Source organism: Dendrobates tinctorius, unplaced genomic scaffold (genome assembly GCF_039654945.1).
Source record: "Dendrobates tinctorius isolate UK_male_01 unplaced genomic scaffold, ASM3965494v1 ptg000147l, whole genome shotgun sequence".
In the NCBI taxonomy this organism is placed as follows: Eukaryota; Metazoa; Chordata; class Amphibia; order Anura; family Dendrobatidae; genus Dendrobates; species Dendrobates tinctorius.
The window spans coordinates 14365397-14379679 of NW_027361814.1; the positions used below are offsets into that span (position 1 = coordinate 14365397).

General features: G+C 39.6%; 1 protein-coding gene across 2 annotated transcripts in view; it reads right to left on the reverse strand.

Moving 5' to 3' along the window:
• The window catches only part of LOC141049743 (alpha-2-macroglobulin-like), a 434279-nt gene that overhangs the window by 388574 nt on the left and 31422 nt on the right, over nucleotides 1-14283 (reverse strand). The window contains exons 13-17 of one of the 2 annotated variants that reach the window (XM_073546466.1): nucleotides 10572-10638; nucleotides 8231-8376; nucleotides 5410-5559; nucleotides 4509-4694; nucleotides 2074-2176 (exon numbers count right to left, since the gene is read on the reverse strand). The exons of the other annotated variant lie outside the window; for it this stretch is intronic. Coding sequence (XP_073402567.1) covers nucleotides 2074-2176; nucleotides 4509-4694; nucleotides 5410-5559; nucleotides 8231-8376; nucleotides 10572-10638 — 652 coding nt within the window. The remainder of the gene's footprint in view (nucleotides 1-2073; nucleotides 2177-4508; nucleotides 4695-5409; nucleotides 5560-8230; nucleotides 8377-10571; nucleotides 10639-14283) is intronic. 2 annotated transcript variants of the gene reach the window in all.

Below are 14283 nucleotides of genomic sequence, written 5' to 3' on the forward strand. Positions count from 1 at the left end.
ACCTTCCAGGCCTTCTTGAGCCAGACAATGACACAGGCTTAACATCTCCCGCCTTAGCTGCTATTGTGCTTTTGGCATAAGCAGCAGATGCACCACCATCAGTACCAGCTGCCCCCCCGCTCACGTCCACGGCCTCTTCCACCATACTTCCTCATGTTTGGGAAATTGTACAAAAAATACCAGCAGATATATGGTACTATATGAGGCGCGTACAGCTGTATAAGGTGTAAGAAAAAAATTCAATTCTCTGTATATATTTCGCTGTCTCAGTATGGATTTGACCGTAATCCAAACAGCAGATATACGGTACTATATCAGAAGCGGACAGCTCTATATGGTGTATGTATGGAAAAATGTAAATCTCCGTCTATTTTTTTCCAGAGTCACACACAGACGCTGTCTCAGTATGGATTTGACAGTAATCCAAACAGCAGATATACGGTACTGTATCAGAAGCGGACAGCTCTATTCTGTGCATGTATGGAAAAATGTAAATCTCCGTCTTTTTGTTTCCGGAGTCACACACAGATGCTGTCTCAGTATGGACTACCGTAATCCAAACAGCAGATATACAGTTCTGTATCTGAAGCAGACAGCTCTATACGGTGTATGTATGGATAAAAATCTAAATGTCCATCTATTTTTTTCCGGAGTCACACACAGACGCTGTTTCAGTATGGATTTGACCGTAATCCAAACAGCAGATATAGGGTACTGTATCAGAAGTGGACAGCTCTATACGGTGTATGTATGGAAAAATGTAAATCTCCGCCTATTTTGTTCCGAAGTCACACACAGATAGCATGTATTTGTCCGTGATACCAGCCGGTACACGGTAGTGTGTGAGGAGCGTATACCTCTATACAGTGTGGGAAAAAATGAATGCTCGGTAACTGTTCAGAAAAAAAGAATAAAAGTAGGAGTGCTGTGTAAAAAGCAGTCTGCACAGCAGTGTGCACACAGCAATGCAGCTATCAGGTAGCCTAATAAGGCAGCCTAATAACCACCAGCGCTGCTGCACACAAAAAAAAATCCTCCCCTGTCACTGCACACTAACTGTACAGCACAATTGCTATCAGCACAAGCACAGAATATTTTTTCTTCCCTGCCTATCTGTTTTCTTTCCTGCCTAACACTCTCCATATTGAGAAACAGCTGCAGCAACCTCTCCCTATGCTAAGATCGGCAGAAGTAAAATGGCGGTCTGCGGTCAGGGCTTTGCAAGCTGATAGACAAGATGCTTAGATCCTAAGCTATAAGATATACCAGTTGTAAGCTGTTATCTTTGTTCCTGAAGAAATATATACACTATTGAAAGGCTGGACAGTACTGAAATTAATCCACTGTCAACAGAAATATATATTGGGGACTCCATTTTAGCTAAGTTTTAGACAACCCCTTTAATGATCACATTAATCATTGCATTGGTGTCCCTGATTAGGTTTTTCTATGATTCAATTTTATCTCCCTTCACATATTTAGGGGAAATTAAAATTAAATACTGATGAAGAATAGTGAGTGGCCACATTAGGAGTGTATGGCTGCTGTATTGGAGCCCTGCAAACCTCCTCCTTTCTGCTTAGTTCCTGTGCATCTCTACTAATTAATAGGCCCATTAGAAAATCATTTTTGCAGCGTGAAGCATGCTTGTCTTTGAATTGAGGCAACTAATTAGAAGTGGTGCCAGGTATCCAAGCAGATAGGAGGAGGTCACATTACACTGGTCGGTCGGCCATAGACTACTGATGCGGCCACTGAACCAGGGTCCTGCAAATCAATTTGCTCATCTGTAGATGAATCTCTAGATCGTGAGCTTTACGATTCACTAATTGCCACCCGTTTATACTTCAGTGATGGATCCATCCATTGTTTTCATCACTACTGTATAATTTAAGAACACACTCACAATGCTCGTTGACAGCAAAATGAAGTCTTTGGAAGATTGTGTATTTTAATTTAAGATTGATCAGGAAAATGAAATATTAAGTAGGAAATGCAAAATATTTATTATCTCTATCGAATTACAATAAATAGACATTATATAAAATGACTACTACAAATACGGTAACTTACCTAAAACAGGTGACATTGCAAATACCCTATCGAACTTTTCAGCTTCAGCACATACCAGAGGCTTCTTGATATCTGCACTTGTTACTATTCTTAAGCGCATGGCCTATGAGGAAATGCAAAGTAATGTGAATCGCCCGTATCTGCACAGTTATGTTTTAAACCTCATCCCAACAATAATAATTACCTTTCTAGTTCATTGTTGTACATGTGTTTTCTTGGTCAAAATCCATTTAAAATGTCTCTCCAATTAGTTAAGGGAAGGATTATAGCACAGAAGTAAGAACAAAAGCACTTTTCTCTAAACATACTGTATAAAGGAATCTTCCTCTAGTGTAAAGCCTTATTCACACGTCCGCAACTTTATCACAACCAAAGTCCACAAAAAAAGCAGGCATCTCAACAGCACCATAGACTATAATGGGAATGTATTTTTTTTCTGTGCGAAAACACACATAACATGAAAATCAGACTTATACAATCGGCCTCGGGGCTTGTGTTTTTGACCAACTTGTGTTTATGACCCACTATATCAGATGAGTGCAATCCATGGTTTCACAGCCATGATATTCTATGCAGTTGTGCACATGTCCATTTTTTTCCTTGGACAAAATGGTCTTTGGAAAGAATCATAGGCATGTCTTATTTCGATCTGAATGTTGGATACAACTCAGCAATGCAAATCTATGGGTCTGTGAAAAACATTGACGTGCACATCAGAGTGCAGTCCGTTTTTCACAGACTGACAGAATGGAGAAGGTGGAGAAACGTCTTATTTTATTTATTTTTTTCACTCCACGTCCAAGAAAAACTGATGCCACTCTGATCCAACCCTGATCAAATTCTGATCAGAGTCTGCTAAAAATAATCGAACCATGTAGGTTTCCGATGTATTATTTAAATAGATAAGTGATTATAACTGTTGCACAATTTTTTTTGTATTATTTTAATTGCCATGTGTGGCTGTATTTATATGCTGGTGTTGTTATAATAAGAGTGGCTGCTGCTGCAACAACTTCAAACCACAATTTGAGTCCATTTTTTTTTGCAAAAGTGTATATCAATTGAGGTGTGGAGATGAGAGGGGTAGAGAGTTTTTAACAAGCAGTGAGTAAGGGCCCCGTCACACATAGCGACTCACCAGCGATCCCGACAACTATATGACCTTGTCAGGATCACTGGTGTGTCACTACATGATCGCTGGTGAGCTGCCAAACAGGCAGATCTCACCAGCGATCAGCACCAGCGACGACGAGCGCGCGCGTCGCTGTGTACCTTAGATACCAGCGTGCTGGTGCAGGGAGATCGTATCCAAGGTAAACAGTGGGTTTCTAAGCACCACACGCTGTTTACCTTGGATACGAGCTGGGAGCTCGCTGATCATTGCTCTCCCGCCTGCCATACGCAGCGATGCGTGCTGGTCAGCGGGAGACCAATGATCAAAAAAATGTCCAGGGCTTTTGAGCACGATCAGCGATACCCGGCGGGGGGGGCCGTCACTGGTCAGTGTCACACATAGCGAGATCGCTGGTGAGATCGCTGTTGTGTCACAAAACTTGTGACTCAGCAGCGATCTCGCTGTGTGTGACGGGGGGCTTAAGTGGTTGGAGGATAACGGGTAAGGTTGGGCATGGATTTGATGAAACCTAAAATCCACCACTAGTCTTTCTTTCAACACATCACATTGATTACAGTCACTGTTCACTTAAAATTTAAATGGGATTATCAATAGTTTTCGGTTCACTGTTCTCCATCAATTTTGCTAGACCTGATGTAAATACATTTATCGACAAGTATAGCCATGGGTTATTGACCTTACATAAAAGTAGAATTGGGTAATATAAGCAATATATGCATTATGGAGGTTTATTCGTGTTTGCTACGTCATCTGCCCAGATTTAAAGACTATTTGTTAACTTACAGATATAGCCATGTGATATTGACTTTACATATAGTGTATTCTTGCTATGCACCCAGCATCCCTCTTAGTTAGTGCGCTTTACTTTTCTATTTTTCTTTTTATATATGTAATTTTTGTCCTTTAAAAATAACCGCTAATAAAGTATTGATATTTTATTTTTCTGGATCTCTTCGATCGGCATCTTATAGTGTTAGTCCGAATTTATGTAATTCTCTGATGTGAAGCGCCAGTCGCTGTGGATATAATTGGACACATTTAGTTTTATATCTGGAATCAGCAGCTTTCATTTGGGTAAAATCATCAAAAATACTTGGTTCAGCAGAATTTTTTTTTTAAATGTAGACCAGTGAATGGTTTTCAAGGCACTGATCACAGCCAAACCTCTCTACTGCTTTTGATCTAAAAAATATGCCTACTTTATTAGAGATTTTGTTGTACATTTAACTTATATTAAGGACAAACTTATCTTTTAATGGTAAGTCATGTAATTTTATGTTAATTTAATCAAAGGTTTTACCTTGAACAAGCTGTATACATCCACACTTTCTTCTCTAGGGAACCGTGGCAAATATGGCATTCTAATGGGGCCACCAGGGAAACCAGTAGATGGGAAGAAAGGTCTATCGTACCCACATGAAGGTTCATTTTCTTGGATGCGATAGTCATATCTTCCAGAATCGAAGGAGGGAAAGAGGCCAAAAACCTTATAGAGAAAAATAATGAAAGAGCATCTTTAAAAGCTTGAATACAAATAATATCCAGTTTAGGAACCTACTGCAATGCAATATTGCTATGAACAAATATAATTGAATAGGGGGCATCTGGAGTAGCCTGCCGTGGCGACTATCATTTTGACGGAGTTGCTGTGATTGGTCAGGATGCATGAATTTCCGGCCGGTGTTGGTAACAGCTGATTGATGCAGGTGGTAGAAGTCACATGTCCACCGATCTGATATTGGTGACCTATATTAAGGATTGGTCACATATATCATAGTAATGACACTTTTTATTTTAAAGCTGATATGTCACCCAAATATTATATCCTAAGTGATGAGCTCTATTCCCTATTTAACGCTGCCTTCAGCTTGACTTGAACTGTCACTCAATCAAAAGGAGGCCGCAATGGGCAGTGACTAGAGTTGGGGAGAGCAGAGGCATCGGAAGGGTTTTCACACATCTAAAGCACTTCAGCCTTATTTGTATACTGATTTAAATGATGATTTCTCGGTAGCAGGAGGAACAGACTGGCTAGCTATAGCTATGGATGAACTTGTTTTTTGAAAGATTACATATAAACCGATTTGGTGGTGAAATTCTGATGACAGATATCCTTCAAGTTCTGTAGAATATGTTGGCACTATGAATATATAAAAAGTAAGACAGACACTTGCTGTTCTATAAATCACACCATCACTCACTTTTTCAGCAGTCAGCTCCTTCTCTGGTCGCATCAGTACCACACTCTGATCCACCACCCTCAGACCACAAAGAGACCCAGGAGCAGCCTGGACCTGGAGAGACACGTCTGATCCTGGAAGAACTTCATCTGGGGAAAACTCAGTTGACACCTGGAAAAATGTTACAATAAAATTTAGAATTAAAACCACTGAGAGACATAGAAACAGAGAATTTCTCCTCCTGAAAAATGCTCGAGTTTGCCATTCACTTCCATTATGCTCGCTAGTCGAATCGAGCATGTCCGAGTGTCCGATGTGCTCGATTCAAGTACCAACCACTCAAGCATTTCAGTGCTCGATCAACACTAAGGGTTGCAATTTGTTGACAAAGATGCTCACCAAGTTCAAAGTAATAGTCAGTCAAAGGCAATTACTAAGTGCATTATAGGCTTGGGTCAGTCTCTGGTCAAACTTGTTACTGGGAGGTGATCAGACATTCATGTACTATCGATAAACATTCCAAAATTGGTCTGAAACCAGTCATACAGAATTCGTGGACTGCACTTCATGAATTCAGTAACCAATGAAACTGGATACTTTAGAGGAGGCTGGAAGTAGCCCAAATACTACTAGTCAAGACTGACACTCGAAGGCCGCCATACCACAAGGAGCCTTCGCAGCTCACTGCTCTGCTGACAGGTAGTAGAGTAGCTATTATCAAACATAAAGTGATCCAATTCACGAAGCATCCATTATAGAGTGTAACAAGACTCAAGCTGTTCATATAGTGCTTTGACAGTCAAGCTGAATGACTGCCATGTAAAACTAATCTCCTTCTGCAGGTGTCTCTTGAAAGGGGGTTTCTGATGAGCAAAGTACATTTTAGATAGATTTTTTATTCCAATAGATCTTCCAATATTTAATGTTTTTTAAAAAAATGTTCCTGTGCTGAGATAATCTTATAAATGTGCCCACGCTGTGTACTGTGCAATGGCTGTGTCTGACCATGCAGGAACATGGTCTGATCATACCACAGCTCCTGGGCGGGGGAGAAAAAGAGTATACAGACATTACAGCAGGGCATCACAGGTTATTCATTTTATGAGGTAATTATTTCATTGCCTGTTGTAAGAAATGTTTTACCTCAGAGAAAGATTTATCTGTGATCCCAATGTTATACTACCTGTATACTCTTTTGTTTTCTTCCCTGCCCAGTAGCTGTGGCATGATCATTGATCAGACCATGTCCCTGCACGGTCACACACAGCCGTTACACAGTACACAGCAGGGGCACATTTATAAGATTATCTCAGCACAGGAACATTTTTTTTAAGTACATCCAATTGTGGAAATTATTATTAAGATATATTGATTAAAATGTTGACCTCATGATGTATAGGTACAGTACAGACCAAAAGTTTGGACACACCTTCTCACTCAAAGATTTTTCTGTATTTTCATGACTATGAAAATTGTACATTTTTCAGACTGACTGACCTTCATTTCTTAAAGTAATGATGGTGACTCGTTTTTCTTTACTTAGCTACTTTTTTCTTGCCATAATACAAATTCGATCAGTCTATTCAGTAGGACTATGAGATGTGTATCCACCAGACTTCTGCACAACACAACTGATGGTCCCAAGCCCAATTATAAGGCAAGAAATCCCACTTATTAAACCTGACAGGGCACACCTGTGAAGTGAAAACCATTTCCGGTGACTACCTCTTGAAGCTCATCAAGAGAATGCCAAGAGTGTGCAAAGCAGTAATCAAAGCAAAAGGTGGCTACTTTGAAGAACCTAGAATATAAGACATATTTTCAGTAGTTTCACACTATTTTGTTAAGTATATAATTCCACATGTGTTAATTCATAGTTTTGATGCCTTCAGTGTGAATGTACAATTTTCATAGTCATGAAAATACAGAAAAATCTTTGATTGAGAAGGTGTGTCCAAAGTTTTGGCCTGTGCTGTACATCATAGGTCATGTATACCCCTTTGATCCTAGCTCCGACTCTAAGCCCACATCTTTTCTGGCACATGACAGCTGATTTGATCAGTCGTCTTGTGCCCCTAACAGCTGCTGGTGGAATCGCGATCCTCCCGCTGCTGCTAACATGTTAAATGTAGCTTTCTATCTCTGACAGCAGTATTTAACATGGTAGCGCCGGAAGAGCGTCACTAGCTCTGCCCATTGTTGTCCGTATCAGATGATCGTGGGACACCCATAGGTTGGCATGACAGCCAGGGGTCTCCAAAAGACCCTTGTGTTTGTCATTGCTAATCTGCTATGAATGCTGAATGTGGCAAGCATTGATAAAAGATGATGATTTTTTGCTGAAGCTCTGCTATGTGTTCACAAGCGATCAGAAGATCACAGCTTCAAGTCTCCTGAAAAGACTATTGAAGCAAGTAAAAAGGAGACAATAAATGTTTTTAGAAATATTAAAAAATAAAAAAGTTCAATCACCCCCCCTTTTGCCCCATTCACAGTAAAACAATAAAAAAATACACATATTGGGTATCGCTGAGTTCAGAAACGCCCGATCTATCGAAATATATAAATAATTAATCCGATCAGTAAACAGTGTAAGAAGAAAAAATATCAAAACACCAGAATTATGTTTTTTTTGTCACTGCAATATTCGAATAAAAAACAATAGCAGGCGATCAAAACATTGCATCTACCCCAAAATAATAACAATAAAAACATCAGCTCGGTTTCCAAAAAATAAGACCTCACCGAGCCCAAGAGCCCAAAAAATGAATCCATACTGTTTAATGTGGCAAATGATAACAATATATCCCTTGATATAATTTTAACACCAGAGTCTACTTACTTTATTCTTGAAACATTTAAGTATGTTGAATTTTGTGGCATCGGCTAACATTTCTCCATTAGGCAGAAGGATGTACACAAGAACATGGACAATCTTGGAATTGCCTGCTTGTATAGGCAGGGTCAGGGTGAGTTCTCCACTTATATCTGTGATGAAAAAAAACACTTGTTAAAAAATATTTACTTTATCCTATTTTAATGCAGAATTTCACCTTTTTCATATACTGTAGAGTCATCTGCCTAAAGAATTAAGATTATTGTCTTTAGGAAGAACATGATATTTCAGAGAATGACTGGTGCTTGAGTGGATGACGAGATCAGTGATGCAACCAAGATCATAGAACCTGAGGTACTGTCTGAACTTTGCATGGAGCTTTGCGCTTAGTCACCAATTAACCAAATTTCTGTCGCACAAGGCAAATCTGGTCTGGACATTTTTAAATCCAAGATATCAGACATTCTGCACTAAAGGCCCAGTCACACATAGCGAGATCGCTAGCGAGATCGCTGTGTGTGACGGGGATCAGCGACCGGCCCCCACGCCGGGTATCCCTGATCATGCTCAATCGGCCTGGCCCATTTTTTGATCACTGGTCTCCCGCTGGCCAGCACGCATCACTGCGTGTGGCAGCGGGAGCCAATGATCAGCAAGGCTCCCAGCGCTCTAAGCAGGCGCAGGGAGCTGGTATATAAGGTAAATATCGGGTTACTTAGCGGTGCTTAGTTACCCAATGTGTACCTTAGAAACCTGTGTGCTGGCAGCTCCCGGCGCAAGCACACAGGTTTCTAAGGTACACATCAGGTAACTAAGTGATGCGCGCCGCTTAGTAACCCGATATTTACTTTAGAGACCAGCATCCTCGCTGGTGCTGATCGCTGGTAAAGCTGCCTGTTTGGCAGCTCACCAGCGATCATGTAGCGATGCACCAGCAATACTGACAAGGAGGTATCGTTGTCGGGATCGCTGGTTCATCTTTATGTGTGACGGGGCCTTAAGTCACACCCTAGCTACGACAGATAGGATACAAAACATATCAGCGACACGTCTTTTTTATTCATTTTCAGAGAGCTTTAATAACATTTTGGTTCTGTGAAGATCGAAATGCTGAATGTTTCTGTTTTTTTGTCCAATGTATCTTTCCACAAGGCCACTCGGTCCTCTGGGCTTCTAGCTCGGTTATTGGAGCACTACACTGCAATTCATCTTGGTTGTGCAGTCTAACTACTGATCCAAACATATGGCACAAATGTAGCTACATACCGTTAGCGGTAGGGTTCTTTAGGCAACTGTCAGGCTTATTTGGGTGCAGCATGGTTGCATTATTTTGGCACTATTTGATATTCCACAATCAGCCAATCTAAGGCTAAGCTGCATATGGCAATGCCTGGTGGACATTTTGGCTCCAATTGATCAAAGCAATTTCACCAGAATTCTGATGAGAAGTTGAAAAAGTTAATGCAACTCGAAGTTGAGAAAAAGAATTTCTACTTTTTTTTTTTTTGAGCCAGTTTCTTTCCAACTTTACCAAAATGGGTGGAGCTGAAAGGGTGTGGCAGGGGCATGACACCACAGCTTGTCTAATTCATGCCGAGTTGAAGAGTTCTCTATGACCGAAATCTTACTCCAGCCAGAGATTGAAATAAAATATCTGGCATGGTGTGCAGTGAGGAACACGCCACTCGTCAGATGGTGCAGATTCATGAAGAAGGGTGCACCTCTTGATGAATCAGAAGTGTCTGATTTCGACACACAACCCTCATCAGGACCGGTGAATTCTTGGAAAAGACGAAAATAAGGTCTTAGGCTTTTTGATGATTTATTCCTTGCATATGAGTATATTATATTCCACGATAAGTAAAGTAGTTTTAGTGGTAGGAACAAAAAGTTTAGCAACCAATGAAGTTACTAGAATGTGTAAATGCTGCTGGGCATTATCATTATTTTTTTTGCTCCTACATTATTCATATGTGATTAGTCTCAGAATAAGTAGACTTCAGATATATTTTAAGTGCAGGTTAGTGCTCTATACCAGTGTTCACCAACTCCGGTCTTCAAGAGACACCAACAGACTATGCCGCCAGGATTTCCATACTATTGCAAGGGTGATTAGCCCATCACCTGGGCAATAATAAGGAAATACTGAAAACATGATCTGTCAGTGACTCTTGGGACCGGACTTGGTGAATACTTATCTATACTCTCTATGATATCCTACGATTATCTCACAAAATAAAGTGACATTTTGATGTGCCGGTATGTTTTTTGCCATAAAAAGATTGAAGATCTCTGTAGACTTTAATGTATTAAATTCCACAACTATCAGTTTAAATGAATGCATTACCTTCATTAGTGTTTTCAGTTTTAATTTCCACGGTGCCTGAGTCATAAATAGTAACTTCGGAAACCATCTGTAAAAAAAAACAAGAATCATAAGTAGAGATGCACAAGTTGACTCAATGTGAATTGAACTCACAATGAATTTTTAGGAATTCACTAAGCCTGGCAAAAGCTTTGCAGCTATCACATCTTTTGGTATAGTACAACAAATCAGGAGGGTCTATAATAGACTGTATAAAAGCAGAGACAGGGAATACAGTAGCCACGTTGTCGTGAATCTGGATAGTGAGATGACGTCACAGCTCAAAGCTTAGCAAAAGAAATAGACCGTTTGATAGCACAGAAGTGAACGATAGTTACCACCTGTTTCTGAATAGCCATACCCGTTGAGGTCACTTTGTCATTATTATGGCTGTGTTTACATTAAAGAGACTTGATTCAGTCCTAGGAGATCTCAGAGCGTTATACACATTTTTCAGGGCAATTGTAGTACTTGCGATTCTGCGCTGCAAATCTAACTTTTTGACAAAACTTATCAAAGTTTGCATATTTCAATTTAAAAAGATTTGTTCATCTCTAGTCATAAGTATGGTGGTGATAAGTATACGAGTAATAATGAGGATGATGGTGATAATAAAGAGGATAACATATTAGAGTCTAATTTCACTGATCAACTCTGTCCAACTCTACTTCCTTTGAGTTATTTTTGAAACGTATTCCATTGAAATTTTACAATTTTTCTATTAAGGACAGAAAACCAGTTTCCTAGCACCTCCTTGCCTAGGGAACCCTAGTAATAACCTAAACTGTCTAGCACTGTATAGTGGTATTACCTGAGAATTTAATCATATTTTATATAGCAGTATTATGTGGGCTCTTCACGGGAGCTACCAAAATGCTTCTGCTGAAACTCATTAATCAGACCTAACTCTAAATATGCATAAAACCATACACAAGATTTAATCTTTATTTATAATTTATATTAAATGCAATTGCAATTAATTTTCGATTTTATTATTTTAAAAAAAAATATTGTGTCTATTTAATACATTCATTGTTAAAGAGACTGGAAAAGGGAGCTAGTGCTAGAAGTTTGGAAGCTCATCACTGCTCTGAGCAGGTATCTGGATAGGTAGAGGGTATTCTTAAACCACTGGTGAAGGACACACCCAGCTACATTCAGGACACAACTGACCTATTGAATAAACTAGGAGCAATAGGTCCTCTACCAGAAGGAACCATCCTGGCCACCATGGATGTGGAATCTTTGTACTCTAATATCTCACATCAAGATGGATTAAATGCCTGCAAATTCTTCATGGAAAACAGGGACTGATGCTGATGCTGTGGTGAAACTTATAAAATTCATCCTCACCCACAATTACTTTGAATTTGACAACAAGATCTATCTACAGGAGACTGGCACAGCTATGGGAAGTAAAATGGCTCCACAGTATGCAAATCTTTTCATGGCCAAGCATGAAAGCGACTTTTTGTCCTCATACCCCATCAGGCCCCTGGCCTACTACCGCTTCATTGATGATATTTTAATCATCTGGGCGGAGTCTGAGCAACAGCTAAAGACGTTCCACAAACAGTTTAATCAATTTCATCCCACCATCAATTTAACACTCAGCTACTCCAGCACTGAGATTATCTTTTTGGACACCATTATTAAGCTAAAGAACAATGAAATAGAGACATCCCTGTATCAAAAGCTAATCGACCGTCCAACATACCTTAAATGGGACAGTTTCCATCCAAAACACATCCAAAACACATAAAGAACTCTATTATCTATAGCCAAGCCATCAGATACAATCATATATGTTCCAACCAGCCACCAAAATGTCAAGGAATCACCTGCTAAATTACAAAGCTAAAGAAGAAAATAACCGGGTGCCTCTAGTAGTCACCTACAACCCAAATCTGGAAGTGCTAAGGGGAGCTGCACGGAAATTACAACCTTTACTACAAAAAGATGCTCGATTACAATCCATTTTTCCAGACCCCCCACTACTGTGCTTTAGGCAGCCCCCAAGTCTAAGAAGCATCATTGTCAGAAGCTTCCTGTCCTCCCCAACAGTTGGAGGAACCTTTCCTTGCAACCAGAAAAAATGTAAAACCTGTCCATCTATAATGACCACGGACAAGATAAAGATCCCCAATTCACATCAGGACAACAAGATCTCAGGTACTTTCAGCTGCATTACATCTAATGTGGAGTGCTTAATTATTTGTACTAAATGTCCAGCTGGGGGTCTGTATGTGGGGGAGACAGGGCAAAAGCTTAGAACAAGAATAAATGCTCATCGTCACACAATAAGAGAAAAAAGAATGGATCTACCTGTGGCAAAACATTTTTGTATGATGGACCACAACACCATGGATATGAAATTACTGGTATTGAAAGGTAACTTCACATCTCAGAGAGAGAGAAGAGTCTGTGAGTATAAATTTATGATGACCTTTGACACTCTCAATGCTGGAATGAATGTGTCACATGGATTTATGTCTTTTTACATCAATTAAGGAATTTGCTCCTAAGACCCTGTGGGGGCATCACAACACATTAGGAGACCCCAATCAGAGGACAATAAAACATCCAGACTCTTTATCTATGAACTGGTCCAATATTTATGTTTTTCCCTCTCCCATAATCATTTCTGCTTCACGTCACTTGTCTCATCTATTGCATTTTTTCTGTGCTGTATTGTGCATAAATATGTGACTCTTTAGATTTTGCATTAGTCTATGCCTGATGAAGAGACCTGAGTAGTCTCGAAAGCTTGCAATGTGCTACCATCTTTTCAGTTAGCCATTAAAAGGTATCAACCACTGAGGACTCTCAATTCTGAATATTTTTTATAGCTTTTTTATAGCTTTGTGCAGTTACTCTATCTATTATTGATAGGTTAGTGTGATCATATATTGGGATTCTGGGTTTGGTTTTTATCCTAAGTTATGCGGCAAAGCTCATTAAAGAAGCGCTCCCATCCACCTTTTTATGCTATTAATGCATTTCAGTCATCATATTATGTAGCACAGTGTACTTACAGTTGCTCATTTTGCCTTTCTACGGAGTTCATTCTTATCTTTTCCATTAGGTCTATGACATTGCTTGATTAAAAACTGACTAGCTGAATTTTTCTAAGCTCTATGTAGAAACAGGAAGTCTATTTTCCCTACATTAGTCATCATTAGAACTACAGTTCTACATCACTGCAAAATTCTCTGGCAGTCCACCTAGACCCCTTCAACTCATGACCGAGCTGCTTTGCTTTTTCCCCTTGCCAAGGACTTTGCCATGATGTGGAATTGTAGTTCTAATGATGACTCATACAGGGAAAAGAGACTTCCTGTTTCTACACATAGCAGAGAAAAGAGAAGAATTAGCTGGGTAGAAAGGTAAAACAAGCAATTGTAAATATACAGGGCTGTATAATGTGACGATTGCAATAAATTAAGAGGACAAAAACTTTCACAGGTGTGCTTTTCTAAAGGGTTGATATTGCTTCTTTCAATAGGTGGAGCTAGAGTTCAAGCCTTCTTCATGTCTTAAGAGGCAATTTTCACATGTAGGAATCCTTACTTAAGCACTGCATGTTAACATAAAATCACTGCACATGCGATTGAGGATTTTAAATGAATTCAACACTTTATTTAAAATTTACTCCCCTCTTGATGGGTCTATTATTTGGACACTACATAACATT